This window comes from Sciurus vulgaris (genome assembly GCF_902686455.1).
Source record: "Sciurus vulgaris genome assembly, chromosome: 1".
NCBI lineage: Eukaryota > Metazoa > Chordata > Mammalia > Rodentia > Sciuridae > Sciurus > Sciurus vulgaris.
In genome coordinates, this window is record NC_136461.1 from 31,287,522 (window position 1) to 31,314,647 (window position 27,126).

The following is a 27,126-nucleotide window of genomic DNA, read 5'->3' on the forward strand; positions in this document are numbered from 1 at the left end:
GCAGACCACACCACTGCACTCCTGAGACTCTGGGTCACACTCTGGGCCCAGGGCCCCGCCACTGACTAGGGGGTCATCTTGGGCTCTACCCTTCAACTGCAAAATGGGAATGTGCATCCTGTCCTGTGCCCCTCCCAAAGGAAAAAGGTTTTGTGGCCTCTGGAGAGCCACTGTGGAAGGGCTGGTGGCCAACAATATGTGAAAGACAGGTGGGCATTGGTCAGTAGGGTGGGCAGATGATCTTCCAAAGAGCTCATGTACCCTTCCCATGCTCTCAAGTCCTGGATTCCAGTGCTGGAATCTGCTGGTCAGTCCCCACACCTGTGGCCTCAGGCATGAGGACCCTATGTGGCTGCTAGATGGCACTGCTGACAAGCCTGCAGCTGCTGGACAGGAGCCCAGCTGGACCTTGGGTGGTAGTAGCTGGGCAGTCTGAGGCCTGCTGCTCCCTTGTGGTCAGAGTGGTAGGATGAGGGAGGAACCAGCTCCCTGAGGGACTGCACAGAGCCAGAGGAGAGTTCTAGTTCCCTTATTGCCACCGACTAGCTGTGCACCATTGGCTATCTTCTTCTCTGCAAATGGAGACAGTGACTCCCTGGGTGATTTAAAGAACTATAAATTGAGTTGGTAAAATGCTGAACACTGAGCATGCTCTGCTTCCTCTTTGGGGCTGTTCAGGGCTCCACATCCCACTGGCTTGGATTGAGACTCAGACTGTCTCCCAGGACATGCTCCCAGGTACCTGCTTTATTAGTACCTCCTTGTCCTTCCACGCTCCATGATTTTAATGCTGGGTGCTGTCTTTGCTTCCCCTGGCATCCTTCAGGCCATTATTTCTTTTGCCTCCCTTTATAAATCCAGGCCCTCTGAGGCTGACACCATCAGGCCTGACCCCCTTCGTATCCCCCCACTGATGTTGCTCATCTCCTGGTCTAATTCTGAGAAGTCCTGACTTTGTGTGATTACCATTCAGGCTGTTTTCAAAGATTCCCATTCTCTTCCATTAAGCCTGACTATTTGACTTGCTTTGGCCACCAAAATATGAATGGTAGGGAATATGTTGCATTTGACCATGGGGTGTCTGGATTTTTTTTTTTTTTTTGGTACCCCCCTCCAATTGCATGACCACAGGCCCCCTCTGTCTCAGCCACACCCGTTTGACTCCTTTCCAGCCCAGGGATTCAGCAGTCCACAACTTCACCTCCTCACTTGCCAATATTCTCATCCCCAGCACTCACTGTCCCTCTGTGCCATTGATGGACAAAAACTACATTCTGGATGAATCTGACTGGGTCCTTCTCCCTCCCGTGGCATGGACACTAGAAGAAGCCACACAGTGGGGCAGAGGGTGGCTGTGGCCTTCAGAGCCACGTGGGTGCGTACCCCGTTCCCTGGTGGACTGTCTCTTCTCCTCAGTGTTCACCCATGCTCTTCAAGTCTCTTCCTGAAACTTTCCCAGGTGACTTGAGTCTATTTACAGAGTAAAATCCCCAGGTGTCCTGTGCCTCTTCCGTCCTGGTATCCTTAGCTCTCAACAGGGGGTCAGCTTGTCCTCCCGAGGGAGCTCGCCTTGGCTCTCAGCCTTTCCTCTGCATCTGCCTGTCTGGGGCTCTCCAGTCCTCACCCTCCAGACTGTGGCTCCCTCTAGCTCCTGCCCAGTTAGCTCCTGCCAGTGCCTCAGCCCCAAGGGAGGGGTCGCCTTCCAGGATCTCCTTGCTGCTCAACCACCACCTTCAGCTGCCACCACTTATTTGGCACTCATCTATGTCTCCAAAGGGCTTCTGGGCACCAGGACAGGCTTCCCTGCATCAGCAAGGACCCCGTTACCCAAACAAGCAGACCCTCTTAGGTCCTCAGCGTTCAACCTCTGGGTGGTGCTTTGCCCCAGGAACCCCTCTGATTGTCTATCGCCCTCTGTCTGCCCTTTCTCACTGCTTCCCCTACCTTGCTGGCCCTTAGGAATTTTCTAAGGGAAAGGTCTCTGGGTGGCCCAGAGTCCCTCTGGACTGGAGTGCTTCTCTTCTGCTGCAGTATGACATTGGCCCCTGTGACATAGTGATTGACAGTTGCCTATTAGAAGGGAAGCTCTTGGAAGGTAGATTATCTGTCTTGCTCACTGACCCATGACTGCCCTTGCCAGCCATCAGCAATCACTGCTAAATACAAAAGGTGGGAACCCACATCCTTCCCACCCTGGTGACCCTAGTATCCTGCATCAGTCCGGCTCAGAAATCATTTGTTGAAGGCTTATTGTGTTCAAGGTTCTGTTAGCCTCCTTCTGTGTACCATCTCATTTAATCCCCACAACCACCCTTACATTCACAGAGCATTAACTCCCACTTTACAGATAAGGAAACAAGCACAGAGCAGTTAGGTGGCTTGCCTAAGATCACACAGGCAGGAAGTAGCTGTGCCAGGATTGGAATTCAAGTTGCCTCCTATAATCAATCGAATGGCAGCAGATCCTAATCCCCAGAATCTGTGAGTGTGCCCTTGTTTGGAACAGGGTATTTGCGGATATAATTCAGGATCTTTAGATGAGGTCACCCTGGATTAGTGTAGGCCTTTATTCAATGACTGGTGTGCCCAGAGGAGGAGAGAAGACACACAGAGAGGTGCAGACAAGACAGACACAGGAGTGACAACTCCCAAACTGGAAAGACCCAGAAGAGTGGCTGGATCACCCGAAGGCAGGAGAGGAGCCGGGAACAGAGCCTCCTTGAGCCGGGAAGGAGCCAATCCTGCAGAAACCTTGATTTCAGACTTCTGGCTTCCAGGACCATGGGAGGACACATAGAAATGCTGTTGACAGCAGCTGGTTGATGGTAATTTGTCATGGCAGGCCCAGGAGGTGGATGCAGGCCCTGATCCCAGGGTGATATATCTAGTGCTTTCTTGCCAGGTCTGGCAGCAAGGGCCCTGAGACAGTACTGGCTGTGTGACTGTGGCCCAGTCACTCCCCCTCTGGGTCAGATTGGTCCCTAGTAAATGAGCACTCGGGACCCTGATTGTCCCCCTAATTCTGACATTCTGCAACCCTCAAAAAGACCATGAGCCAGGCAAACAGGGCTATGTTGGGATTTTCAAATTTATTCCAACGTGCTATATTTTTTTTTAAAAAATATCCTCCGGCTGAACACTCAGCTGGAGCTGTAATAAAGGCAATTATTATACTTGTAAAAACTTCTCATTCACAGTACAGATGTAATTTACAACAAAGGTCACACACATCAATACTGAGCATTTTTTTCCTTTTGTACGTCAGACTCTGTGCTTTAGACCTGCATGGATTTTTTGTTGAGTTTTTTTTTTTTTTCTTTTGCACTGATATTTACCATACTGACATTGCAAGATGCAAATGTAGAAACTGGAGTTTAAATAAAATTACAGGCAAAACTACCCCATCCCAGTGCAGTTACTGTACATATCTACAGTACGATTTTTGGAATGTATTGCCATTTAAGAACATAGAAACTTTCTACAGACAATTTCACAAACAGAATACGTACACCTTTTAGAAAAAAAAAAAAGGCAAATATTTATCTTACAGAGAGCATGTATCTTACATCTGCCTACACATTTCCTTTTTTCTGTTTCTTTTCATTTCTTTTAACACTAGATTTAGTAAAGTGATCATAAGTGCCGATGCTTTTTTTTTTTTTTTTTCCTAATGGGAAGCAGACTGGAATCACAACACAGAAGCAGAGTTTGCGGCACAGGTCTTCGGGAACTTTCTCCCCCTGGGCGACACAGCAGACTGGTCTCCGAGGATGACTGCTCAGCCAGGACTTTTGCAACGAGAAAGACTTGTCTGGAGCAAGGTCTGGAGAGGAATTCAGCTCAGATATGTTGCTTATCCCTATTCCAAAGGACTGGGTGGGAAGTAAACAGGGCCTAGAGGAATCTGGAAGCTAATTCTTTTAGACTTTTTCTGACAGAGGGAGGCAGAGGAACTTGAGTCTGGGAGAGTGGGCAGCTTGTTGCTGTCAGGCCCCTGGAGGGTCTCAGTGACTGGGACCAGAGTATAAGCTATGGGCAGGGATAGGAGAGAGCAGGCCTGCCCTTGGAGAAGAAGGAGTTGGTACCCAGAATGATTGCTATTGCCAAGGTACGAAGGGCATCCTGGAGGGTAGGCCTGGGTGGGGGGAAGTGGATTGGGACCCCCAGCAGAAGGCAGGGTTTGACTGGAAACCTCAGCAAGTTGGTTCTTCCCCCATGGCCCACACCCAAGGACCAGAGCTAGTCTGTCCCAAGAAATGGCATTTCGGCAGAGCCAGCCCAGGTGTTTGCACCACGTCAGCCTGCCTGCCCCCAGCAGCATCACAGGCAGGGGCTGGCAGAGGGCAGAGGCCCAGAGGGGCCGTGGATGGAGAGAGGATTTTCCCAAAGCAGGGTGTTGTGCATTTGGGTTGGAGGACCAGTGCCCAGGACAGTGGGGCCCAGGGTCTGGCAGAAAGGGTTAGAGCTGAGCTTTGTGGTGACATCAATTCAGTTCCTCTGTGCACCTGTGGCGCAGCAGCACTTAGGCTAGGTTCTATGAATGTATTCTGTCCCTGACCCTTAGGTTTCCGGGGACTCCTGGCCCATTATCTCTTTGGGGGACTGCAGGGACTCTCTCCCTTGCTGGCCACACTGTCCATTACTAGGCTGCCCAGGAAGGGGAGCTTGGTGGATGGGCTATTGAGTACAGGGGGGACAATACCTGGGAGAGCTTGGGGTGTATAGAAGGGTAGAGGGGTGTGGCTACCCCCAAGGTCAGGAGCAAGACCAGCGGTTGAGGACAGGAAGATCTTGCCCTGTATCCAGCTTCTGGGGCTCAACTCTTGAAGCCTCTGATCTGTGGAGGCTGTCTAATAGCATGAGGAGAGCCCATGACAGAGACCAGGGTTCTGGGACCAGGACCCAGGCTCTAACCCACTTGCTACAGATCCAAAGAAGGCCAGTATGGTCCAGGTGGGCTTGCTGGTTTCTCCTAATGTGGGCAGGAGCCCTAGCCTGAGTTAAGCAGCCAGGGGCTAGCCCAGCTCCCCAGTGCTTGGGAGCACAGTAGACCTGCCAGAGGCCCTGCCCTTTCGACTTAGCTTGGAGCAAGGCAAGGGAGAATGAGTGGGTGTTCCAGTGGAGGCTGGGCCTGCGGCTGGTTTGTCCATCCTGCAGGGGCCCAGCAGGGAAAGGCCCTGGACTGGAGGGAGAGAAGGATAGCCAAGCCCGAGGTTGAGCCCTCCATCTGCAGCCTGGCTGAGGTCTGGGAACTGGCCAGACAGGTCCCTGCCCCATGTAAGATGGCACCAGCACCTAATCTGGGTGGGACACAAGCATGGTCCTTGTGCTTTTCCCGCTTGTAGAATGTTAATCATTCCTGGAAAGAGGGGGTGGGGGAGTTGTCCTCTCCCGGGTGGAACTGGGAACCTTAAACAGCAGTCCCGAGGGGCACTCACTTTTGCATTTAATCATGGGCGAAACATGCTAGAGGCTGTTCCATATTTTAACTTGGGATTTAAATTTCTGGTCACATTATTTTTCTTAAAATACAGGGGGTTTTGTTTATTTTTGTTTTTGTCCCAGGTAATAGAGAAAAATTCAAAGGATGTGGGACAGTTCACAAATCTTCTAGGTTGGGAGAAGAGACTAGGAGGAGGTGGGTGGGTATGCCAAGCACCATCTTCTCTTTCTAGATTTATAGTTTTTTTTTTTTTTTTTTTTTTGGTTGTCTTAAAAGAGATTTAAGCCAAAAAGTAGGCCTGGGCAGTTCCCACCAGTCACAGTTTGGGGTGTTTCCTCGGGTAGTGGAGGCCTGACCATGTGGGGAGGGGATGGAGAAACCGGTCCTGCTACAAGGGACCAAGAGCCCTGTAGGTTCACAGTGCGGAGTCCTGGAAAAGCCCAGCCATGAAGGAAGTAAGGCCCCTGTACTCCAGGGACTGAGGTGAACAGAACCCAAACCCCAAGCTACGGATAGTCCCTAGGCTTGGCTTCAGCCCGTCAGCCTGTGGGTAGTTCTGATCCTAGTGGGGCAGCCGATGGCCAGGGCCAGGAGAGCAAGGCAGAAGTCAGGTGTGCCAGAGCCAGGGACGTGACAGTAGGGCTCCTTTCCCAGCCCAGGGACTCGGGGGGGGGTGGTGGGTACTGAAGGGAGGGGCTGTAACATGGCTTGCCCACATGAAAAAGGCCCACGATACCCAGGTATCCAGGACTCCTGGGGGAACCAACCAGCTCTTACCTTCTACCTGCTTCTACTATTTCGGGTCGAAATTCTAGTTAAAGTTATCTTTTCCCCCTCTTTTTCTTGCAAAGAGTAAAAGGGAAAAGAAGATGATGACTTCTCAGGGTCCTGCCTGCGTTCATGTCCCTCTGCCTCAGGCTGCTGGCCCTTCGCTGGCAGAAAGGAGTGGCTGCTAGCTGGGGCAGGGGAGCGGGGGATAAAGCAGCAATAATAGGAACCCTAAACTTCTGTACATGGGACTGCTTGCAGCTACATTTAATTATATGTTTTTAAAAGTTTCTTTTGTTCTGTGCCCTCAGTGCATCCCTTTTCCCTCGGCCAATGGCTGCCTCTCGCTATCCTTGGAGGCGGTGGCTGCTGACTGCAGAGGTGGCAGGAAAGGCCCCTCCTGCAGCCTTTCCTAAAAAGCACAAACTATCCACAGCCTCAGGCTCCTCATGGGTTTGTTTTTATGCATGTGTGTGATTTGTTTTCTTTTCAAGCAACAAAAGGTATAGAAAAAGGCACAGGTAACTGCATACGTGGGAAGATATAACAGATGGGAGCCGAGCAGAAGCTGTGTGGACAGATGGACAGATGGGACGGGGGCCCATGGGAGCAAGATGACTCGAGGAAGTTGGCTGCAAACGTCTGTTGCGGAACACCGGAAGCCAGATGCTGAAGCGGTCGGACGGAGAGAGGCTAAGAGGTTGGGGGGGCCCTGTCCTTGGGCTGGGGTGGCGATGCCCTGGGCTCCCCACTACCTGAGGGCTTGGGGGAGCCCTGCCTGGTCCTGGGTTCCCCAGAGAGGTTCCTCCTCCGGGCTGGAAAGCGAGCAGAGACCTCAGCCAGGCAGCCCATAGAGCTGCTGCGGTCCAGTGGTGGGGCGGCCGAGGCTTCAGGGTTGGCCAGCGTGCATGGTGACTCCAAGTGGGGGCTCCAGGACTGTGCCACCTGTTGGCCCTGGGGTGGCCGTGGGGTGCAGGGGCTGTGTGTGGCTGTGGGTTCCACAGTCACCTTGGCCCCATGGGGCTCCCAGTCAGGAGGTCTGCCCGGGCCTCTGCCTGTCCTCTCCCCCTCCTTGGGGTAGTCCCTGCCCTCCAGCTCCGAGGAGAGTGTGAACTTGGAGACCTTAGCCACAGGGGACACGGAGGCTGATGAGGTTCCAGTGGGACTCCAGCGGCCTCGCTCCTGGGCCTCTCGGGCCCCTGTCAGGTCGCTGCCACCCCCTGAGAAGCCGCTGACCCAGGCTGTGGAAGGCCCTGGCAGCAGGGTGGGATGGGCCCCAGGCCGGGCTTGTACCATCTGGATCCCACCAATGGGAATCAAGGGGCACGGGGCACGGGGAAGGTGCTGGGAGTGCAGAGGCAGGTGGCTGAAGATGTTCTCCTCTGTCCGGGCCGGGATGTGGCCGTGGAAGTCATGGGGGGCGGAGAAGGGTCGGGAGGAGGGAGGACGAGCAGGGCCAGGCGAGCAGGTTGGACTTCGGGACTCGGCCTTCTGCAGGGTTCAGAAAACAAGACAGGGGAAGGCAGGGTTACATGCCGGCACACAGAGGACTGAGGCCAGGAGGCATGGACAGCAGTGAGTCCCAGACCACAGCGTGAAACCAGCTGAGCTGGGGCCGGAACCAGGGCTGCTGGCTCTCTGCTCACCATGACGCCCTGGGCTCCATCTCCAGCTCTACAAGGACCACGAGCACGCTCTGCCCCACCATCTTCATACCCCTGGCCAGGATGTTGGGAGGAGGGGTGTTCAGATGAAGGGGACCCTGTTGTCACCCTGGCCTGGCCCTCTATCTTGGTTCTACTGCTCTTCGTTCCTAAAATGGTCTTCATTCATTCAACTTCAGCCTGGCATATGGGTCGCCACACAAGGCTATCGACCTTCCACCGAGGAATTCTAATGTGACCCCCAAATTAAAAATCAAGCAAGATTTCTCCAGGAGTGACAATATCAGGTCATAACGCAGTGGCAGAAAAGGTGTTGGAAGGTGAAGTTGAAATGATGGTGTTGTCAGTGGTGGGGACCTGCAGCTGTGATGACAGCGATGGTCGTGGCACAGAGACGCATGACAGTAGGGTGGTGACTGTGTGGGTGATGGGACAACGCTGAGCAGGCTGACAGGTGGCATCGGGGGCTGCTGAGGTGCAGTGACAGTGGGTGGCGTGGGTCAATGGCAACTGTGCTCATGGTGTGACAGGAGCCATATTGGTTGTGGGGAGCTGGGAGGATGACATTGGAGATGGGGATGATCTGGGTCAAGCTCTGCCATCTGCCTAAAGGATCCAAGGTTGGGTCAGGTGGGGAACAACACAAGTGATCACACCCACATCCAAGGCCACAGCTCTCACTAGGGGTAGGACCCTGACCCATCAACTCCAGAGCCCATGCCTGCTGCTGCTGAGGGGGAAACCAAGAGTCATAACCCAGATGGCTGAGGGTGCCTGGCACGGGATGGGTAATTCAGCAGTGTTTGCTGGATTACCAGGAAACTACTTAGCTGGCAGAGTTGCTCAGCTCCAGGTGTGATGCTCAGAAAGTGTGAACTTGTAACCTTCCCACCCCCAGGAGTGACACGGCAGGAACTCACCCACGTGGAGGTGCAGGTCTCGGGGCTTCTGCCAAGAAGTTTGTGAGGTAGAGGTGTGGGCGGGAAGAGAACCCGCGGAGCTGGCCCCAAGCCTGGGCCATGCTCGCCCGCTGCGGGGCTGCCCGGCCCAGTCAGGGCCCACTTCCATGGCAGCGCTGACCGTGGCGGTGACTCAGCCTGACCCAGAGACCATCTCCTGGTGGGTGAGTGTCTGGGGGTGCCTGGATCTGTGGTTCCCTCGAGTTCTGGGGACAGATGTGTTCGAGGGGCCAGTTCTCTTCCCAGGGGGTGGGGAGTAAGAGAAGACAGTGCAAGTCTTGGAGACCCACAAGGAGGAGGGACCATGTCCCTTCCTGAACCCATCTGGGGGCCAGGAATGCTTGCAACTGAGGCCTGGGATTCTTGGGCCGGTGAACACTGCTGGGGAGATGAGTCGTTTTTGGTTAGTGAGTGTTTGCGGGCGAGTGGTGGACGGCTGCCTGCTTCTTTGCTTGGGGACCATGTCCTTCTGGGGGACATGGCCTTAGAGCCCAGGGCTGAGCCTATGTCCTTCTCCACAGGGCCTGATGGGGCCAGTCCCAGCTGGGGAGGACCCAGGATGCTCTGGCTGGACGTGGAGCAACTGCTGACTGTCAAGTGCTCGGCGTCAGAGACCGAGCCGCTTCGTGTGGCCTCGTTGTCAGAGATGGCATCTGGGGGCTGAGGACCCTGAACGGGTGAGGAGTCTGCCCGCAGTGTGGCTGTCGGACCAGGTGGAGGCGCCTCTGAAGATGGCCGGGACAGCTCGTCCTGGCTCTCCTCCTCGTCCTCATCCTCATCTTCATCCAGGTCCGAGTCTGAGTCTGAGTCCTCCAGGTCTGAAAACTGGTGCTCCTCCACAGCCTCGGAGCCCTCTCGCCCTTCCGAGTCCTGGAACGGGTCGTCGCTGGTTCCTGAGGGGGAACGCGGGAAACCTGCGGTCAGCCATGGCTGCTCCTTCTAAAGCCCAGTTTCCTGGTCTGCCACCCAGGCAGAATTGCCATGGCAATGGCACAAGATCCCCGGGTGGACCCGGCAACAGAACAGATGTGAGAATGCTTTGTAAGTCATCGTGAACAACGATGACTTCATCTCTACCATGTGCTAGTTCAGATCTAAGAGCTGTAAGTATATTCATCCACATAGTCCTCAAAGAATGCTGGGATTAGTCTAATCTTCAGGTTATAGATGAGGAAACTGAGGTAAGAGAGTAAGTTACCCAAGGAGGTAGCAGTAGGTCTGGGGCTGAACCACAGCAGGTAAGACAGCCTCCTTTTTCATTAATAATCAGAGCTGACTTCACCACGAGCAAGTTATGTTGCCTTGCTGTGCCTCAGTCTCCCCTTTTGTCAAACAAATATGACAGTCTCACCTCATAGGGTTAGCTAGGAGGAGAAAATGCAGGTTTGGTAACTAGCGAGGGTTCCAAAATTGTAGTCACTGTGAATTCCTTAATGATGAAATTTATCATTCCCAGATGGCCTGCATGATCAGACTAAACACACATCTGACACTGTGACCAGGGTGCTGCTGGCTGGCACAGTGGCATTTGATATGAATATGGCCCCTGTGAACAGCTTGGCTAAGCTGGCCTTAGGTCACAGAGCAGGGCCCACCCTGCCATGTTCTTGTCCTGAGATGCCACTACCCTTTGGAAACCTATGCTGCTCCTAATCTTGGGGAAGCAGCTCTGAAATGCCAGCGTCTTGGTCTGGCTTCTCATGGGGCAGCTTGGACCAGGTGGGTCACCATTAAGTCTAGTCTGAGATACATCTGAAATAGACAGCATTCTTTCTAGATGCTGCAGAGAGCTCTGCTGATGTTTGGCCGACCTGGAAGGCCCTGAGGTTTGGGTCCTGCTGGCCCATTGCTAGATAATGACTACACCATGTTTCTGGCTGGAGTGTGGGCTGGTGACAGGTGGGCTGAACCATCAGGTAGCCCATCACTCACATATACCACTACTATACCTGCTACTGACTAGGACAGCCAGACGCAGAAGCTGACCCAGCTCCCTGGTGCACCCAGGCTTTGGATCTCCTCCAGGCCCAGCTTCCCCCAGGCTAGGATGCCCAGAGTCACTGCTTCCAGATAATCAATATGCAGAACTAAGATGCCCAGGATGGACAAAAGTGGGCATTTAGTGGGATGCAGGTGCAAAACTACAGGGTGGAGCTACAGAGGGCCACAAGGTGAAGGGCAGAGTCTCCTGGCACCAGAGAGCAAAAAGATGAGGCACCTGGAAGAAATAGGGGATGGGGCAGGTGGTTGGGATAGAAAGGTGGGCAGAGATGGTGGGGGCAAGATTTTGAAATTTGTTCCCAGGCCAAACTGGAGTTCCCTTGCCAAGGACTTTGGCAGGAGACTACTGCAGCCCCAGGAGAGTTCACCTACCCCTGCTCCTCATTCAGATATGGTAAAACTCAGGCACAGAGAGGGCAGGGGTATACCAAGATCACCCATCAAGCTCCTGGCTGAGTCAGAACTAAGGTTCACAGCCCTTGCATTATTACACTGACAACTTAAAAATGATTTTATACTTTGAAAACCATTCATGCCCTTGGTTTGAATCCTAACTTCACCATCTCCTTGAGGTGTGACACTGACTAACTCATACTTTCTTTTTGTTCAGTTTTCTCATCTATAAAATAACATTAGTTACCTCCTGAAGGTGTTGTGAGGGTTCTGAGGTCCAGTGCACAGTTAGCACCCGATAAGCACTAGCTCTGACCAGCTCCATCTCGGAGGCAGGTAGCTGGGCAGCATTGTGAGCATTTTGCAGATCAAAGTCAGATGGGTGGTGCTGCTGGTGAGAGAGTCAGGACCAGCATCTCCTGATGTTCATCAGGAGGGCCCCTGAAGACCTTCTTTACTTATGGGGAAGGCCCAGAGACTGAGGTGGCCTGTCCTGGTCATCCCCCACATGAATAATGGTAGCCAAGTGTGCCCTGCCTTGTGCACGTTTGGCCACACCTTCCACTTCCAGGTTCCCGCAGGACTCTAGGGGATATGTCCCTGCCTGGCTCACTCCTTCCCGACGCCTCTCACAGAGATACCCGGCCCCTGGCCACTGCTGGGATCAAGGATAAAGCTCAACAAGTCCTGTCAGCCACGAGCTCAGGGCCCTGGGACCATCGAAGGAGGTCGACAGAAAGCAGCGCGCCGCGGTGCCACTGTGTGGGCCATGGCTGGGATGAACCACACGGTGGCGCTCGCGCTCAACATCATCTTCGCCGGGGCGTGGCTGCAACGCTGGCCACCAGAGGCTAGGTGCCTTCCAAGCTGCCGTCCAGCACACCCCATCTCCTGATGCCCTGAATCTGCCTAGTCGCGGGAGGTGGCAACTCCATCCTTCCAGTCTCTTAGGCTATACACCTTAGAGCCATCCTTGTGTTCCTTTTCCCTTAACCTCTTCTCCCATCTCTGATGTGACAGCAAGATCTGTGAGCTCTACCTCAGAATCTACCCAGAATTCGACCACTTTTCGCCTGCACTTCGCACAGCCAGCTCGAGCCTACCTGAGCCTACCTTGCGCTTGACCTGAACCACTGCCTCCCCTGCGCCCCCTGCCGTCCATGCCCTGTACTCAGCCAGAGTCCTGGTGGTTGGAGGACGTTCCCAGTTCTACCCTCTTCACACTGAATGATAACCAAGCTCACCCCTTGAGCTTCCCCGCCCAAGGTCTCTGACCCACTGTCTTGGTGTCAGGGGGCTCCAGCCACCCGGGTTAAGTGCTGTGGTCTTAGGGACTGAGCACCTGCTGCTTCCTCTGCCAAAGAACTCTCCACAGACCCCAGGTGGCTATGTTCCAGTCTCCCAGATGGTCTTTGGCCTTTTATTTTTTGTTCTGCCTCTCTCGCCTGCTCCATTCCACATTTATTCAATGTCTGCCTCCCCCTCTAGAGCACAGGCTTCCTGACACTGTACAATGGAGTTCAGAGCAGAGCTGTCCTCAAAGAGTTGCTTCTGGAAGGAATGTGTAGACTTCATCCTCACAAAAGTGAGTATGGTCATCCTTGTTTGCTCCACTGGGAAAACTATGAGGCTGGGTGGGAGGCAGGGACCACCAGGGAGGCTGTGGGTTGGGCTCAGCCTCCCCCTGCAAAGGGACAGTGTGGAGCCAGTATATCTCTGTGACCTTGAGTGACTGCCTTTACCTCTCTGAACTTTACTTTTTTGAAATGCAGAAACACAAGTTTCTACCACCTTTGTGTAGAAACAAGTTTCTACCACCATTTGGAGGACCTAATGAAACAATATCTGTAAATGGCCTGATGTGCATTCTTAACTAGCGTGGGAGACCCACAGTTTGGTGTTGGGAAGTACAGTTCCAACTTCACTGTGTTCTGTTCTATAGGTGGTTTATTCTACTTAAAAGGAAACATGATTTAACTCTTTTTTTAAGACTGCAAGTATATCTCTAAATCCAAAAAATGAAAACTTAACAAGACAGACAGACACACACACACACACACACACAGTTTCCCCTTGTTACAGTCTAAGTACTGATCCTAATTTTAAGAAATCTGTGGTTAGAGATTTGTCTCTGCTGGAGGAGCTACCTGTCCATCTGCCAAAGCCCGCCTGGCCTCCTACCTGGATGCTGAGGTCAGGCAGTGCTCACCAGACCCACGACCTCAATCAGTTCTCCCCTCTTCCCTGTGTGCTGGGAGACTGGCTCTAGCATGTCTCTTGGTGCTGGAGGACCATGGCCAGGTTGTGGTGGTGGGATGGGGTTTGGCAGGTGACAGGGGGTGTTGGATCTGGCTTTGGTGTTCTTGAAACCCTCAGGTCCATGTCAGAGTGTGGTTGTGGAGCTTGTCACTGTGAAGGTCTGCTGAGCCGTTTCAGGGCCTGCGTTTAGAATGTGCCTGGCTCGTAGTGGGCACTCTTTGCTGACTGCGATTGTGTATGTGCTCATACTCAGTGAACATTCACAGATTCCACGGGCAATGGGGCTCTGCTCGACATGGTGGGAGGCAGCGTACAATAGCCACACTGAGCAGCAGCCCCGAGAGTGGGGGCCATCGTCTGTGAATTCAACCTTTGTGCCCCAGCAGTTGAGGAAATCGGAAAGGAAAGGCATGGGAGGGAGGGTGGGAGGCAGGGGTGGAGGGGGCAGCAGTGGAGAGGAGGGCGGACAGGAAGGGAGAGGGAGAGGGGCAGGGAGGGTGGGCATGCCCACTCCTTACCCTCTTCGGCTTCCAGCTCCTCCAGCACCCCTGTCTCTTGGCACTTTTTGCTGTGGGCTTTCGACTTCATGTGCTTAGTCAGATTCCCTGGAAAGGAACGAGGATAGACTCAGGTTCAGCTGCAGGACAGTCGTGGCTTCTTGCACCAGTCAAGGCCTTGCCAGCTGCAGGGACTGGGCAGGGGCCAGGCACCCCTCTGCCCCAATGCTCAGGCCAAGACATGCCGCCAGAAGACATGCAGCCAGAGCTGCGGGTCATGGTGGAACACAGGACTGGGATGGGGAGGGCGTGGGGCTGTGAAGCGACAGGATACAATGAGAGAGAGAAATGCTGGTTAAAACACAAAACAAAAAAAAAAAAAAAAAAAAAAAAAAGAAATTAAAGATCCCTCAAGTGCAATAGTTTTTTCCTGATTCTGATTTGAGTCTGGGCCCAGGAGCTGGCGACTTGCCTCAGACAGGATGACTGGCCACCTCACGTGCTGGAGTGACATGGGGGCTCCCACTGAGCAACATGGAGGGTGGGGATTGAACATGCCCTCTGGTCCAGACAGCCCATAGGGCAGAATCTTAGGGTCTGTGAAGAGGAACCGGGGCAGAGTTATTCTTAGGATTGGAGAGAGAACAGAAAGTGAGAGTGACATCTACTGGCCAGGAACCTGGGAGCTGCGGGGCTGGGGCTCAAGCCTGGCTTCCTTGGTGGAGTCTCTTTGCTGAGACCCTTTCCCCAGGCAATGTGCAGTGCAGACACAGGATGCAGGTGGTTCAGGGAAGGCCTGGGCAAGGCTCTTCCCTGCCCCTTGCCTACGAAACCCTCAGGGGAGGCCAACTCTGCTCCACGTCGTAATAGCAGCCCTGTAGGCTATGGAGCAGGGGCCACGGCTCTGTGAGATGAGGACAACAGGAACAGCAGCTTCGTTCCCGTCTCCCTGCCGTGTGCACAGCACTTCCCAGACCACAGGTTCTGTGGACAGCCATGTCCTGGGAGGACAGGTCAAGCACTCCCAGCATGCCCCAGAAGAACACAGGCCAGGAGCCTCAGGAGTTCCTTTGGGCCCACCAGTCAATCCCAAACTGTGCTTCGAGATTTGTTGTGTTTCCATATACACTATCCCATAATAAATCATAAGTTCCCTGAGTCAGGTGCTTTGTCTCATGAATTTTAATAATTGGTAAATTTGAATGAATGGATTAGGAGAGGAAAGAGTCAGGCATCCTGGAATGGATGAAAGAGAGATTCGTGCAGGGATGGATGGCTAAGTGAACAGAGGAAATATGGAAGCAGAATAGGAAGAGAATAGATCGATGGGAGGGAGAGGATGAGTGGAATAGATGGGGTAGATGAGTGGACCAGGGAAATTCGTGGAAGGATGGATGGAAAGGGGGTCAGTAAACACATGGGCAGGAGGAGAACGGCTGGCTGGCTACACACACATGTGGATGTGGGAGACCAGACAGCAGGATAGAGGGACAGGAAGCTGCATGAAAGGAGAGATGGACGGGAGGACAAATGGAGAGTGGGAGGAACAGAGAGGAGGGAAAGTCAATGTGTGGAGAAATGAATAGGAAGACAATTAGAGGAGATGCATGGGGGTGGGTGAGCGGGGGACCACCCACAAATGACCGGAGAGTGCTTCTCAATCATCCTTTGGGAGAACTTTGGGGTTTTGCTGAGGAGTCGGGGGGGGAACCTTAAGCTGGGGTTCCCTGGGGTGCAGGGAGCCAAGGGCAGCAGGATAGATGAAGAGGTTCCTCCCCTCATTCAACTGGACAAAAACCTGGCTGCTTTGCTCCTGACCATCCTCCCGAGACAACTTATGGCCAAAAGGGTTCCCAAAGGTCCCTATCCAGCCTTGTGAACCGCCATCTTCACCATCATGAGCCTGAAGATAGTTAAGAGGTAGGAAGAGGTTGCTGGGGCCTTCCATGGACCAGACACCAACCCCTCAAGGCCTGGAACCAACCCCCCTCCACTGACTACCCCAGGCCGCCAAGGACATGAGCACTACTCATTCTGGTTGTCATGCCATTTATCATCATTACCCCCTGGATGGTTTAGGTTTATTGCTAACCACGTTGGACGCTGAGCACATGGTGGGTGCACAGTGGCCCGGTAGGGAAATGCCGTCGGAAGTGTTGGGAGGCCTCACAGACCATCAATCCAACCCCCATCAGGCTGAGGCCCGTGCTGCTGACCTAACTCTGGGCTCAGGTGCAGACGACACCATTAGATAAGATCACCGACTGTCCTGGGTGGTGACAGGGCTTCCCTTAACCAACACAGTTGACACGTGGTCCAAAGTCACAGTGCTAGTTAGTGTAGGGCATTGACTGGGTCCAGGTCTCAGGGCTCCAGAGGCCTTGCTGGCTCCATGCAGGGAAGGAAAGGAATAAGACCATTCTGAGCACGAGGCATAGGGGGCCTGGGCTCTGCCCCTGCTGGCTGTGTGACCCTGAGCAAGTTTTGTAACTTGCTGAGTCTGTTTCTGCAACTGTAAAGTGATACCTACCTCGTAGGATGCCGAGAGGATGTGAAGACACAACCCATGGGCAGCAGAGTGTGGCTGGCGCAGAGCAGACCCACCCCCTCCACGAGATCACCCAGGGACTCTGCCACACACCCAGCTGGGCCAGGAGGAGAGAGACATCCAGGAGATGTTCATGAGGAAATGGCTTTCGGTCTGGGCCTCAGGGGTGCTCAGGAGAAGGCCCACAGAGCCCCCATTCTGAAGGTCTGCCTCTCCTCTGCCACCACCCCTGAGGCTGCAGGGAGACCGAGGTGACTCTGCGGGTCACAGGAGCAGACACTGGATGACAGCCCTGAGTATCATCCTGTCTCCCTCCCTGAGTCCTCTGAACAGGGAGAGGCTTCCTCAACACTGCAGGCTCAGCCTGGAGGCCATTTCCCTGTTGAGGGGCAGAGACACAGCTTCTCGCCGTCAACCCGGCCCCCCACTGAAAGAGACAAGCTGGAGAGGAGGAGAGGCCAGTGGATGGAAGGTGATGGGAGACCTGCCCCACCCTGCTGGCCGAGTGGACACGAGGCCTGTCCACAGCTGCCATCTCTGTCCTCTGAGATTGTGATCGGCGCAACAGCCTGCACATGGCACGGTCACCCTGCTGACCTCTGGAAACCATCTGAGGGAAACAGACCGACCTCACCAGGCCAGGAGCCTTTGCTCCTCAGGTAGCTCCCAGGGCCTGAGCTGCCACCTCCACGTCTGACACAGAGACGAGACACAGACAGGCAGACAGAGACAGACAGGAAGGGCTCTCAGGCACGGCACGGCCAGCAGGGGTGACAGGGGCCCCGAGGACTGCCAGGCCAAGCCTTAATGCTCACACATCCTGGCCTGGGCCACAGCTCAAGGGAGAGAGAGGAGAGTGGTGGAGGTCGCCTGAGAGGTGTGCAGACAGCCCAGAGGACGGGGGCCGATGTTATCCGACTTGGCCCCGAGGAGGGCCAACAGCTCCGGTGTCCTCCTGCTCCATGCCTGTCTGCTCTCTGCTTCCATCTGCCACCACCCCACGAGGCCCCCTCTGCTAGGCACAGAGTTCGAGATTCTGCCTTTTCAGATGTCCTCTGGCTTTGGCAGGGAAAAGCCTGGGCCGACAGCCAAGCTTCCCAGGCCTGGCCCTCTGGGCACTATAGCTGCCCTGCTTCCGAGGACGCTCCACCCCGTCCCATCTGCCCCAATTCTGCCCTCTGGAGCCTCCAGGCTCTGGTAGCTCAGAGAGACCCAGGAAGGGATGTGAGGCCAGGGAGGTGACTCCTAGACAGTGGGGGTTCCCATGAAGACCCCAGATCCTACTCAGACCTGGCAAAACAGGCAAGGCAGAGGAATTGAGTAGGGTCCCTCGGACTGCCTGTGCTGGGAAGTCGGTGGGGATGGGCTTTTCCTGTCTCACATGCAGAGGCTGAGGCTCCTGGACGGCTGTGTGCTGGTCACCAGCGTGCACGAGGCCTGGGGCCATAAGGCTCTCTCAGCACCTCATGCAGAGCCTGGAGCTCTGTGTGCCCCTGGACACTCTGGGCATAGGGGCAGCATTTGCCACCCACTCCAGAGGCCATCTGACTGCAGATCTGTCTACTCCCTACAGAGGGAGGAGGACCTGCTCTCCGAGAGGGAGAGGAGGGCCTGGTGCCTTGAGGCAGGGGCTCTCGTGCACGGTCACTCTGGTTCTGGGACTCACTTTCTTTAGCTTCACAGGGGCTTGAGCAAGAAGTCCTCCACTCTTAGAGCTGAAGACTATATTACTTAAATTGTCAGTCAATTATTCCCATCTTTCTCTTCCATAAAATCCCAACTGGCTTCTTAAGGCCACAGGAAATTGGATTGGAGGGGACATGTGGGGGCAGAGCCTGTGCCCAGGGTTGAGCTGAGCTGAGCTGCCCTGGGTATGGCAGGGCTATAGGGATGGATGCCATTGATGTACTCATCAGGCAGGGTAGGGGGCTCCGGGCCTATCTGCACTCTCCGGGCACTTTTTGGGACATTGTTTCTGAGACACTAAGAGAGAAGAGGACACAGAAAAGGAAGTGGGAGGATGTGTAGCTCTGTCCAACCCAAAACCTTGGTGAGAAAATTTGAGTTCAGCTCAGAGACGATGTCAAGAGGACAGAGGAGCGTAGGGGTCAGCTAATGGGGTTGGGAGCCTGGAAGCACGAGCCTGGCCAGAGAGGAGGCCACTGAGCCAGGGGATGTGATAAATTGGCCCCTGATCTAGCACAGGAAGAATGCAAGGGGCCAGGCAACAAGAGGACGGAGGAAGGAGGGCAGTTGGAGCTCTACTGCGATCTCTCCACAGAGGCTGCCTAGCTGTCGTCACTGGGAGCAGCCTTATCAACAGAAGAAAGGACACGTGGCAAAGCCCAAGTCTGCACTGAGTAAGTTCCCTGGGAAACCATGTGGGCCATCATGAAGGCCACCAACGTGCTCAGAGGAGAAGACAGCACCCTTGTGTCCAAACCATGACGCGGGCATTTGTAAAGCGTAAGAGGCTGAAACCAGCAGGGTGCTGAGGGCCTGCGCCTACCTCCCAGGCACCCGCTTCTGCTCAGCTCCCAAGAACAGTGAGTAAGAGGCAGGACCCTCCCTGCAGGTCTTGCAGGGAAAGAACTAGCTCCACCCAAGAGTCCCATGGGCCTGATTCATTCACCTCCACAGCACCTGGGCTGCAGCACGCCTGGCCCCACTGTTACCGATCACGGCTCTCTGGGATGCATGCTCTCAACAGCCAGTCCTTCCTTTCATAGGTGACCGCCAGAGCCTGTCCTGACCCTGATGCGGGGTGTGGCCGGGGCAGGAGTGATGCTCTGGCCTAGGGGTGGGGCAGCTGGGCCCTTTGCTAAGAGCTACTGAGAAGCCTGGTGGAGCAGGGCATGGCAGGAGCGGTGAGGAGGGGTGGAGGGGGGGTGAACTCTGCACAAGACGTGTGAGCATGCGAGTGTGCGGAGTGGCCCAGAGTGGGATGGATTTCCAGATGCAAGAGCGGCAGTGACAAGTGTGGATGCTGGACGCCATCAGATCAGTGGATAAACGGCTAAGGAGACATGCAAAAGGAAGAGTGATGAGATAAGTAGAAAACCAAGAACTGGGCAAGAGTGCCACCAGGGGGCGGGGCTGTCCAGGTGCGGGGAGGGGCCGTGTGCGGGATCCAGGAGCACCTGTGGGGGCAGCCATGGATGCCACCACCCAGTCTGGAGCCAGCTGCTCTGCCATGGGCACCCGGGTGGGTGGGAACCCAGGAAATAGGTGTCAGGCCCCAGGCAAAGAGGCTGCGCTGGGGCTCCCAGAGGGGAGCTCCCTGCGGTGGGCAGAGCCAGTGCCCCGGCTGGCTGTCTCTTACCTTTGGTTTTAAAAGCAAAGTGACAGTGCTTGCACACATAGGGCCGGACGTCAGTGTGGGTGCGGATGTGTTTCTTCAGCATGCTGGGCTTCTTGCAGCGAATTCCACACTCCTCACAAACATATTTCCCTCGGCCGCGGCCTCGCACATATACATACTCTTCGTTTGATTTGTACCTATGAGCAACAGGTGTCATGTAAAGGAAAAAAAAAACAAAAAACGGGGAGGAGAAGAGGCAAGTTCCCACCTCCGAAGATACACGGCCTCCTAGCTTTGCCCAGCCTGGGAACGACGCCTGGAGTGGACGATACGGAACCACACAGCACTGCGGGCTGGGAGGAAGTGAGTCGCCCTGGGGACCCACGGTGGTCCCCTGCACCTTGGCCCTCTGAAAGGCAGGCCACACCTTCCCTTCTCCCCAGAGCAGCAGGCCCTGGTGCTTCCTGCCAGGGGAAGCCAAGCCACAGTTCTGACGGGCTCCTTTCCACAGCCAGCCCTGACAATGGGGCCACAGAGAGTGAGGGCCACACAGGACAGCCGCCGTAGGCCACCAGAGTCACAGAGAATAAAATCCCACGAAATAACAGCAGCAGCTCTAGAAGCTGTAATTCACCAAGCTCACCTTGTGCTGGGAACTTCACCTGAATTAAATCACAATGACCTCACAAGAAAGAGGACCCTGACCCCAGGTTCAGAAAGGGCAAGACATTCACCCAAGATCCCACAGCCAGAAAGGGACAGAACCAGGACCTGAACCTGCCTACCCTGAGCCCATCCACTTCCCATGAGGGGCAAAAACAATCCGTTAGGAAGCCGCCTTGACACTCCAGGGAGGCAAATGCCAGGGACCGCCATTATTTCCCTGCCCTCAGAGCGTGGACGCCAGGAGCCCGTGCTCTCTCCCTCACCCTGGCTCAGTCAAGCTGCAAGCTCTGTAGGACCCAGATTCCCAGGCAGATCGGGAAGCGCCAACAGCTCTCAACCTGCTTGCTGGGGCTCAGGGTCACTGATGCCCTGGGCCCCGAACTGGACGCTCTCATTTCCACCCGCAGAAGGAAGTCCCACGGACTCCACCGATGGTGAGCGGACTGCTGTGTTCTAGCACTATAAGTGTGCACGTCTCCAGACGCCAGTGGGCGAGGCCATGGTGGGCCACGGGCATCCTGGCTGACTTCCAGGGGAAAGCTCTCTGACTCACGAAGCCCCAGGGCCGCTGGCAGGGCGCTTTGCAGGAGGTGAGCATGCCTTCCACGCCTGCCAGCAAGAACTGCCCATCACCACACTCAAGTGAGAGGGCTGCAGAGTGACTGGGGGAAGCCTGGAGGTGATGGCAAGGGCCCGGCCCTGCTCCAGGGGCCTCGGCTGAGGGTCGAGAGGATGTCACAGGGACAGGCCTGAGATGGCTCTGTGAGGGCTGCGACAGCAGTGGAAGGGCCGCCCCACACCCACGCTCACCCGCACCCACACACACCTCCCCCACTCACACCCCAATTACACACGTCCCTCAAACTCTCACTCACACTCATACCCACTCATGCACCCTCACGTGTGTTCCACACCCAGTTTCACTACCCCTCACATTACTCAGACACCCTACAGACTCTCGCACATGCATCCCCATGTTCAAAGCCCAAACACACCCCTCACACTCAGTCACACATGCTTACACACGGTCACGCCCAGTTGCAGCCCCTCACACTCACTCACGCCTACCCACCCACACTCACCTTCTCACACAGACCTCACACTCACGCTCGCACACACACATCCCATCCTCACGCTCACACACTCACACACACATCTCACACATCTCACACACCCTCACTCCTGCCCCATTCTCCTTGTATTCACACACTTGCACACACTCCTCATACGCCCCACGCTCAGGCTCTCACAGACACACCACCACACTCAGACCTCACACTTGTTCACACACACGCTAATTTTGGCCATCTGACTCTCAAGGGGTCTAAAACTGCCCTTCTTTCACCTTTACAGGTGCCGACTAGCCCGGAAGGCAGGGTCCTCAGGCCCCGAGGCCACCTCAACCACGGTCAGGGGCATGCGCCATCTTGTGTTCAAGAGGAGAACTGCAGGCTGTGGAGGGGCGTAGGGGAGAAGCAACTCTGTGGTGCTCTCAGGAAGAGCACCCTCCTGTCAAACAGGGATGTCTGCTACTGAATGACAAGTGTTCATCATCACACAGCTGTCCACACCTGGCTTTTATTCTGACATCCCTCTGTGCCCTGGGACCCAGTCTTCAGGGAAAGCAAATTGAGATAGGGCACCCTTTCCCAGCTAGGAGAGGATGAGAGGGTGGCCGGGTCTCCTTCTCATGCTGGCAGTTCCACAGCCACCTGACATCAACCTCCACTCAGCCCTGCCTGGCGGGTCCACGAGACTTGAGTTCCTCTGACCACCGAGCACGACTGTGTCCTTCGGAGTCTGATTTCCTCCACCCTACAGCTCCCCATGCTGCCCACAGCCTCTCTGATGTCTGCTGCACCCGGGCTCTGCTCTATGCTCAGCCAATGCAGGAGTGGCTCTAGCATCATCCATCTCTGCTGCCTCAGCCCCCTTCATTCCTTCCTCCATATCAAGCTCAAACGAACGGCACAGGGTCTTGAGAAAGAAAGAGAAGAGACGGAGACCTCAAGGGCAGTGCCTTGACTGCGGCACACACAGAGCCATGTACCATGCCTTGCTGTGCCATGGAAGGTGTGTGCCATCTGCTGGGGAGCACCAAGGGAGAGCCTGGGCGGGCGCAGTTGGGGAGGATGGTGAGAGGAGGAAGGGAGGACTCCCCGCAGGGACCCAGGCACAGTGGCACGGTTGATAGGGCCTGGGGCATGGTGGGTGAGAGGAGTTGAGGCTGGACACGCAGCGCAGGCCAGCGCACCCAGTGCACCATCGGAGGCCACATTAAGAAGTTCAGATCTGCTCAAAGTTGTCTCTCATGTAGATATAAAGGCCAAAGTCAGGCTGGCTCTGGGCGCATGGGTGTGGTTTGGAGGAGGGGAGTCCAGGATCCCGTGCCAGGACAGACATGAGGGGTCTTCTGGTACAGACGCCACAGCCCTCAGTGGCCATTTGGGGCAGGGGTCAGAATGAGGGAGAAGCAAAGATCCCAAGTTCACAGCTTGGCTCCCTCAAGTGGAGCTGTTCAAGGGTGAGAGGGGTGCCATGGGGGTCCTGATTTTCAGCTGCTGTTCTCACACTCAGAGAGGGACGTGAAGAAATGTCAACCCATGGGAGTCTGTGGGACGCAGGAGAGCTTTTGTGCAGACTTATCAGGAGAAGGTGACTGTGCAAGAGAAAGAAAAGCTAGATGAGAATAGTGTTGTGGGCAGAGGCTTGGGTGGCCCCAAGGGTAAGGTGAGCAGAAAAAGATGGTACCAGGAACCCCTCCCCAAACAGAGGAAGTCGGAGAAGCCTGGAGCCAGGAGAGGCTGTGGTTTGGAAGCCCAGAGGAGAGGGCTTTCAGAAGGGCGGGCCAGCGGAGTCCAAGGTGGTGGAGAGCCCAAGAGGGCTGCTCAGGGCTAAGCTCTGGCAAAGACGGGAGCCTGCGACTTCTCTACTCCATGGAGGCTGGGCCATGTCATGTCCAGCTTTGTGTTTCCTGAAAAGCACGGCACAGGGGCAGCTGTGTGTCAGCGTGTCTGGTCCCTTCTGCCTGAGGACCCAGTGCTGCTGCCTGCACAGAGGTCCCCCTCTCCTGCTGACATCTCCTGGCTCCTTCCATCCACAGACACAGGCTTAGCATTCTCCCATCTCAAGCCACCCTGGATCCAAACCACTTCAGCTCCAGCTCCGCAGCTGGCCCATACAGCCTGAGTCTGGAAAGGGCTGTCCGTATTTGCTATCCACCCTCCTCACCATTCCAGGCTCCCCAGTCACTGCAGTCCAGCTTTGCTGTCCACCAGTCCTTGTCAAGGTCACAGGATTACTTTATCCTGTCTGCCCTACCTTCTGCCTTCTGGAAGCACCTGCTTGGCTGGAGGCACCTGCTTGGCTGGGGTGACCTGGTCCTATAGACTGGGCAGCTCCTTCATTGCCCATCCTCCCTCAGCTGGTGCTTCTCAGGATGAACTTCTCACCTCACATCTTCCAGGTGGCTTCCCACCTGGCACTGATAGCTCCCCCTCTTTCCAGCTCCAACCATGAGTACTAGGCTGAAAATCCAACTGCTCCTTAACATCTACCTGGGGGACTTTAGGTGTCTCTAGTGAAAGGTGGTCAGTGGGAGGAAGTTAGGTCACAGGGAGTGCCCTTGAAGGGGAAATTGGGACCCTGGTCCCTTCCTCTCTCTTTGCTTCATGACCACCATGAGATGAGCAGCTTTCTCTGCCATATGCTCACCACCATGATATGCTGCTTCCCCAAAGGCCCACAGGTGAATGGGCCAAGTGACCATGGACTGAAACCTCTGAAACCATGAGCCAAAGCAAACCTTTCCTCATTTAAGTTGATTATCTCAAGTATTTTGTCACAGTAACAGAAAGTTGGCGAACAGGTACAAAGGCCCAAAAGGTTCAAGTGACTTGGCCAAGACCACCCTGAGGCAATCTTTCTACTTAGTACCTGTCCCCATGTACACCTGCTGCACTAATACTCTCAGATGGTACTGACCGAGGCTTCCTTGGCACCTTCCCTCTCTGGTTTCCCAGGGACCTGTGACACTGCAGACAAGCAAGAACGGCATTGGTCTCTACCCAGCCCTTCCTGAAAATTCAGCCCTGCGCTGGAACTCTCAGGTGTTGACAGCTGCAGAGACCACCCTGAGGGAGATGGGGCAGGAAAGCAGGCCTATGTGTGGGGCCTCTTGGGGCACGGGCCTGTCTCCCAGGTCTGCTCACTGCTGCAGACCTGGGGTGGAGACCCCAGGCTGCTCCTTGGAGACCTGGACCACAGGCTGTCCTGATCCATAGAAGCAGGTGACCAATTCCCCTGCCTGTTCTGAGGCTGCAAGACAGCCCTCCATGGACAGGTCTGGTATGGCTGACTGAGGGCCCACTGTCTGCCTGTCTTCTGCTGTCCTGATAAGCTGAGGGCTTTGTTCAGCCAGTATGGCTGTGTTCTTAAAGAAAAAGAGCTTCTGTGGCTTTCAGATATCTTAGCTGGAGGGACCTTGAGTTTGAGGTTGGACCACCTGTTTACCTGAGGTTCAGAACTGTATCTGCCAGAGGCCATGCAGCAGGGGCCCTGGGGGGGCAGGGCCTCCCGAGCCATGGCTACTGCACCAGGGTCCAGAGCCCTGACAGGGTCCAGCTTTCTGTCCTGCTGCTTGGGGTCAGGAGACGATGGGGTGACTGCCTGGGCATGGAACTGCTGGGCTCCTCCTGGATGACTCTGTTTTCCTTCTCTTGGTGTCATTCTAAGACTCATGGTCTCAATGGAAAGGAAAGCTGCTTGAGCAGCCCTGTGAACAGGAGGGTCTTATGAGCTGCATCTAATCCAGATGGAAAGAGAAACAGGTTGAGAGTCTTGCCCCACGTTATCAGGCAGCTAGAAAGTGTGCAGTGGGATGAGAACCCAGCTCTGATCCCCGTGCTGACACGTCGCACAGTTGGACTTGGTCAGGGTTCCCTCAGCCCACAGGGGCTGACACTGAGTTGCCTGCCTGAACAATCAGCATGTGACACCTCACACTGTGGCTCTAGGCTCTCCAGAGGCGTTTAGACCCGAAGCTTCTGCCGAGCCCACAGGGGCTTGGCACAGCACTCCCAAAGGAGGTGGCACACCCCTCTGCTCCGGGTCCCAGAAGAGAGCAAGTGATGGGGATTGAAAGGAATTCTGGGCAAAGTGATGGATGAGGTTGCTGTTCCTGCTCTAAATGTGATAAAGACTCATCAAGAAGATACTCTATAAGGCAGTGAGCTCCCTGTCATTAGCTGTGTTCCCACAGGGGCCAGATGAACAGGTAGGGGTCCTCTAGCAGGAAGGAATTTGTGGCTACCAGGTGTAATGGCATGTCCAGCACAGTGCCAGAAGGGCTGTAGGTGAATCAGCTGGTTCGCCATTATAAAGTTCATGTGTGCATTTCACTAGCTACTCCATATCCACTCCAAAGACCAAGTGCAGGCTCAAGGTGCTCGGGGACATGGCTGGCACTGGGATGAGAAAAAGCAGAGGAGGTGGGCACTGTGCTAGACTGGAAAGCAGGACACACTCTCTCTATACAAGGACAGGGTTACTCCCATCCAGTCAAGTATGGCACAAGGTTGTCACATCTTCCAGTACTTTCAAGAAAACCACACATCCAGATGTTTCTAAAATTATAAATTTTAGCAAACTTTAAATAGCTCCTCCTGGGTGCCAAGTACTATTGTACTTAAATCACATGACAGGCCTGTAAGACAGGGGCTCCTCAGTCCATTTACACTAGAAAACAGTGACAGGGAGATTAAGTCACCTGCCTGAGGCTACACAGCCTGTTAGTTAATGTAGTTAGAACTTGAATGCAGGTTGTCTGGCTACAAAGTTCAGGTGTTCAACTGCCGTGTGATTCTGTTTTTAAAAACACTGCCTTGCCGTGTATGGTGGCATATGCCTATAATTCCAGTGGCTCTGGAGGTTGAGGGAGGAGGATCACAAGTTCAAAGCCAGGGTCAGCAACTTAAGCAAGGCCCTAAGCAACTTAGCAAGACCCTGTCTCGACATGAATAAAAAGAGCTGGGGATATGGCTCATGGTAAAGTGCCCTGAGTTCAATCCCAGTACCAACCCCCACCCCCCAAAAAACCCAAACCAAACCAACAAACCAAAAAACCCTCCAAAGCAAAAACAAGGAGAGGCAGATCTAGTTTGGAGCTGAACTTTAGGGTTGAAGTAACTTCCTTGAGGTCATGCAGCTAGTAGATAAGGCACATCTCTCCTTCAAGCCATGACTTTTCTTTCCACCCATCTGTATTATTCTCTTAAATGAGGAGATGAACTCAGTGGCCTTCAAGTTACCTCTCTAATCTGAGATTCTATGAGGCGATTCCACATTTATGTTATTGACTTTTCCATTTATTATTAATATTTAATTATAAAACCTCACCTCTCCTCCAAATTTGGATACTCTGAAAGCTTGTCGACCTTCTGATTTTATTATCATCTTACAGTCCCACGTGCCTGCCCCTCAGGGGCATGCCACTTGGGTATAATCGCACAAAGCAAGAGGAAGATGTGAACAGAAACCCACACTGTTGTCTGGAGGCCTCTTTTCAAGGGCAAGGATGTGTCCTGTGAAGCCAGGCTCAGGTCTGGTTCCCAGCAGTCTGTGCCCTGG

At 54.5% G+C, this 27,126-nt stretch overlaps 1 protein-coding gene across 5 annotated transcripts in view; it reads right to left on the reverse strand.

Moving 5' to 3' along the window:
* Positions 1–3,070: 3,070 nt before the first annotated feature.
* Positions 3,071–27,126, reverse strand: part of HIVEP3 (HIVEP zinc finger 3) — a 460,275-nt gene continuing 436,219 nt past the window's right edge. For all 5 annotated transcript variants that reach the window (XM_079113086.1, XM_079113085.1, XM_079113088.1 and 2 more), the window contains 4 exons: positions 19,855–20,030; positions 14,006–14,092; positions 8,796–9,727; positions 3,071–7,702 (listed from right to left, as the gene is read on the reverse strand). In XM_079113086.1, coding sequence (XP_078969212.1) covers positions 6,905–7,702; positions 8,796–9,727; positions 14,006–14,092; positions 19,855–20,030 — 1,993 coding nt within the window. In that variant the 3' untranslated portion in view covers positions 3,071–6,904. The remainder of the gene's footprint in view (positions 7,703–8,795; positions 9,728–14,005; positions 14,093–19,854; positions 20,031–27,126) is intronic.